Raw genomic sequence first — 4761 nt, 5'->3', positions numbered from 1 at the left:
TTTCTTATCACCTAGACAAATAAGCAAAACCACCAATTAAACTCAGAATGTATCTTTTTTAACTTGAGGTACAGATTGAATGAAAAAAGATTCTTGAAGAGGCAATGTATCGTTTAAAGCATAAGGATGCACATTCTTAGAAATCTAAATTTCTTTTATATTAAGTTGATAAAAACATTTATCTTTATAAATCAATCAGTACTTCAGTATATTTTAATAGAAATTCTACTTTAATTATCTCCCTCTTCATGAAGTCAGGAGTTTCTGGGTGGTACAAAGAGTAAAGCACTCAGCTACTAACTGTTAGGTTAGTCATTTGAATCCACTCAGTGGTGCGTCAGAAGAAAAGCCTAGAGATCTACTTCTGAAAGAGTCACGGAAAACTGGTTTGCTAAAAATTTTCAATTTATAAAAATGGAAAACTGTAATAGCTCCTATGTAAATTAGATAAGCTAAATATAGTAGAACATTATTTAAGGTAGAAATGGAAGTGTTTGTGTCAATTAAACATAGTAAAGGCGTATCACAAAATATTGTTAGATGTCTCCACAGGCATTGTTGATTGGAATTTGAGAAATTGTTGATTCCCTTTTGAATTTGGTAGAACTTTCTCTTTTTCATTGTTCACATCCCTTAATGTACTGACATATTTTCCAGCAGTTTTTCTTTAAAGAATTGGCTTGAGAACAGCAAATTTTGATTTATATAGCTGTAGGAAATCCTCTTTTCCCTGATTCAATCTGCCCAGTTTACAATGATGTAAGCTTTTCCTTTCTCCTTTACTTAGCCTATTTAAAGACTCCTGAAGGAACATTAATATCAAATTATTTAATCATTCAAAAGTTTTAGCAAACTGGTGAAAGAAGACTGAGCTTGGAATACTAGGGATTTGGCTACCTTTCATTTTAAGGCTCCCTTTAAGAACACAAGTTTATTAAACCCAAAATATCTGTGGTGAGAATCATATATTAAGATCATCTTTGTTATATAAATTTCATTTGTGCAGACACTGATACCTATTGAGTCCATAATGCAGAAATATTTAAAAAATCAGAGCATTGGAAGGAGGAAGAGAGCTTTGACTTTTTAGGTGGGACCACTCATCTTGGTGCAAACACAAAATGCACACAGAGGGTTGCATCAAATTCATAAAGACAAAAGAGTAAAAATCTCTCAACCTGCATCTTATATAACAGGATGTAGTTGCTAGAAATATTAGAATCCTCAAACAAACAAACATGTTCAAATATACACACGCACACCCAAATGAATTAGTTTCAAATCCCCTGTCATTTTCATCTGTCAGGGTTTGAATCCCTGTGATTATTATATGACAGAATCACTTAATGACAGAACAGCAAAAATCAAAACTCAAAACTCGCCACTGCCGCCACCAGTGTGGACACAATCAGCTATACACAATCAAAATCACAATCAACAGATAACTTGGCAAAGAATCAGACATACAATGAAAGAATCAAAAAAGCTCAACCACAAGACTTAACAGATCAAGGGAGGCTGAATCCAGGAATCCAGGAGTCCAACTTAGATGAAGAGAACTTTCAGACTACATGTTTCTCTTGGTCCAAGGGTTGAATCCAAATAGGTAACATCTCAGTGCCTTCACGAATAAACTTTAAAAGAATAACTGAAAGACAACTAGCTAATTATTAGTAAACTGTTTACTTCTATAAGAAGGTTTCAGGGTAGTGCACATGGTTTGTAGTTGACTATTAACCCAAAGGTTGGCAGTTCAAACCCACTCAGTGGCACCAAAGAAGGAAGCCCTGGCAATCTATTGCCATCAATATAAAAAATTTAAAAATTTTTTTTAAATTATTATTATTTTTTAAAAGTCAATATAACAGCCCAGAAAATCCTATGGAGCAGGTATACTCTATAACACATGGGATCACCATGAGTCAGAATTGACAGCAACAAGCTGTTTTTACTTCTATAAAAGGGAGATAAATTAATAGATTGATTTCATCTAACAAGACAAAGCCAGGATTCATATAAGAGGAAGAGCAGAGAGGGAAGAAAATTAAAAAATTATCCAATAAAGTACAAATACAAAAATCTTGTTTGTATTTATTGGGTAAACCAATTGACTGGCAGGTAACAAGAAGTAAGTCTTGTTACCCTGATGCGATATCCTGAGTATGTTAAGTAGGGGGATCAAAGTAAGTGATTTCAGCTGCCTGTGAATTCTTCAGAGTGTTAAGAATTTAGTTTTGTAGGGTACATTTCAGCCTTTCAGTGTCTTTTAGCACTCCCACCTTAGTTATTCCATGTCTGCACATTTTCCTCATTGCTTTCTCACTCTCCTATACTCTGATCTTTTCTCACCAGCCTCTTCAAAGCTCCCTTAACATCTTCATTTCTCAGAGTGTAAATGAGGGGATTGAGGGTGGGAGTTACTACAGTATACAAAAGGGTTATAAACTTTCCTTGACTGTGGGCATAGGAGCTGTTGGGCTGGATATAAACAACTGTGGCAGTCCCGTAGAAGAGGGATACTACCAACAGGTGGGACCCGCATGTTCCAAGGGCTTTACGCCAGGCTTGGGCTGACCTGATTCTCATCACTGCTTGGGCAATGTATCCATATGAGACCAAAATGAGTGTCAGGGGGAGGAGGAGCAGTATCAAGGAAGCTATGATGAGCTGGACCTCATTGGCATGAATGTCTACACAGGCCAACTTGATCATGGCAGGCACTTCACAGATGAAGTGGTAAATCCTCCGGTTTCCACAAAGGGGCAGCTGAAGGGTAATGGTGCCCTGAATCAGGGTGTTGCCCACTCCACTCAACCATGCCACTCCTGCAAGTGACTGGCAAAGTCGTGGATGCATAACGGTAGCATAATGAAGTGGTCGGCAAACAGCTGCATAGCGGTCATATGCCATGACAGCTAGGAGAACGCACTCAGTGGACCCCAAAGCCAAAGACAGATAGAGTTGAATAGCACAGCCTAAAGGAGTGATTGTCTTGGTGGGCCCGTGGAGGTTCCACAGCAGTTGGGGCACAATGGTGGTGGTAAAGCAGAGGTCAACAAAGGAGAGATTGGTAAGAAAGTAATACATAAGTGTATGGAGCTTGACATCCAGACAGGAGACCAGAATGATGGCTGTGTTGCCCATCAGTGTCAGGAGGTAGGAGATCAGCACAATCACAAAGAGGATCTTCTCAAGCTGTGGCTGGTCAGAGAAGCCCACCAGTATGAAATCACCTCCCCAACTCTCATTACTTGTCTTCATCGCCTTACTCATGAAAAGGAAAGAGACAAGTATAAATGTACAGGTGCTGAGCTCAAAACTCAAAACCAAACACATTGCCATCAAGTCAATGTAGAGTAAAAAAACAACAACAACCCACTGCCGTCGAGTTGATTCCAACTCATAGCGACCCTATAGGACAGAGTAGAACTGCCCCATAGTAGTGGGAGACAAAATAAGAATTTCACTTGAGAGAAATTGACCCTGAAGGTGAGGAATGAGGGTGTGTATGTAGAGAGAGAAGAGAAAAACCTGTCTGACCTCAGGAGGAAAGTAAAAGTATGAAGAACTTTCTTAGAGAACTGCTAAAAGATATGGTGACATAAAATAAACAATATAAGAAGTGATTAATACTGAATGATTTCTTGATTATTCCAAACAGTTTAATTTTTCTGCAAATCTATCTCCTTCCTCAACAGAATCTTGTAAAACTGGAAGCAAAGGGGGAAAAAAAGGGGGAGGTAGAGTTATAAATATTCTACCAGTATTCAAAAGGAGTCCTGGTAGGCTGTGGTGAAGCGCAGTGCTAACTGAAAGGTTGAGGGGTTAGAACTCACCAGAGGCTCCTCAGGAGAAAGATGTGCTGATCTGGTTCTGTAAAGACTACACCCTTGGAAATCTTATGGTGCAGTTGTACTCTGTACTCTTATGTCTCTATGAGTCAGAATCATATTGATGGCAACAGGTATCGGTGGTCAATAGTAAATGTGGCAAATAAGGAATACATATTTTTGTTTCTATTTTTTATAAAATAATATTATTGCAATACCCTATGCTGACATATGCATTTATCAGTATCATGAAATGTAATACGAAATACATAATTATCAAGTCATTTTAATTACTTAATAAATAACTTAAAAAAATAATAAAACCAAACCTTTTGCCGAAGAGTGGCTTCTGACTCATAGCAACCCTATAGGACAGAGTAGAACTGCCACATTGGGTTTCCAAGGAGACACTGGTGGATTGGAACTGGGGACCTTTTGGTTAGCAGCTGAGATCTTAACTTACTAAGCACCATCTGCAACATTTTTCTTATACTGTGAAAATGAGCAATTGACTATTTTATTTTTATGTTAATGAAAGTAACTAAAGCTTTTCAAAACTTTATTCTCTGATGAATTTCATTGAATTTCTGTTTGGGATATAATCTATATTTTCCTTTATATAACTTCATATTATATTGTAGCAGAATAACAAGTTCATTTGATTGCCTTACACAACATTGCTAATTAATTTAGTAGAGCTTCCATGGCATAGGTCACCCCTGACCTTCTACTGAAGGAAATGGAGTTTTAAAAAAGACAAGCATGTTTTGGAAATTTGATTTTTGAAAAAAGGAGTGCATTTTTGAGGCTGGCAATCAGACAACCTTTCTTAGCAAGTACTGTTTAGGTTGAGAACTAAAGGATGACTAGGAGTTAACCGGTGAATAAAATGAAGGTTTGAGTAAGGAGAGATTATTTTAGGCAGAAGGAG

At 37.4% G+C, this 4761-nt stretch overlaps 1 protein-coding gene across 1 annotated transcript; it reads right to left on the bottom strand.

Annotated features, from left to right (window-relative positions):
- Window positions 1-2319: 2319 nt before the first annotated feature.
- Window positions 2320-3261, bottom strand: LOC126064726 (olfactory receptor 2G3-like). Its single transcript, XM_049863987.1, has one exon. The coding sequence runs from the start codon at window positions 3259-3261 to the stop codon at window positions 2320-2322; it is 942 nt and encodes a 313-aa protein (XP_049719944.1).
- Between the last annotated feature and the right edge of the window lie 1500 nt (window positions 3262-4761).

The sequence above is a fragment of the Elephas maximus genome, chromosome 1 (genome assembly GCF_024166365.1).
Source record: "Elephas maximus indicus isolate mEleMax1 chromosome 1, mEleMax1 primary haplotype, whole genome shotgun sequence".
Taxonomy (NCBI): Eukaryota; Metazoa; Chordata; class Mammalia; order Proboscidea; family Elephantidae; genus Elephas; species Elephas maximus.
Note: the sequence above shows the minus strand (reverse complement) of the source record. Positions and strands in the feature narration are given on the sequence as shown.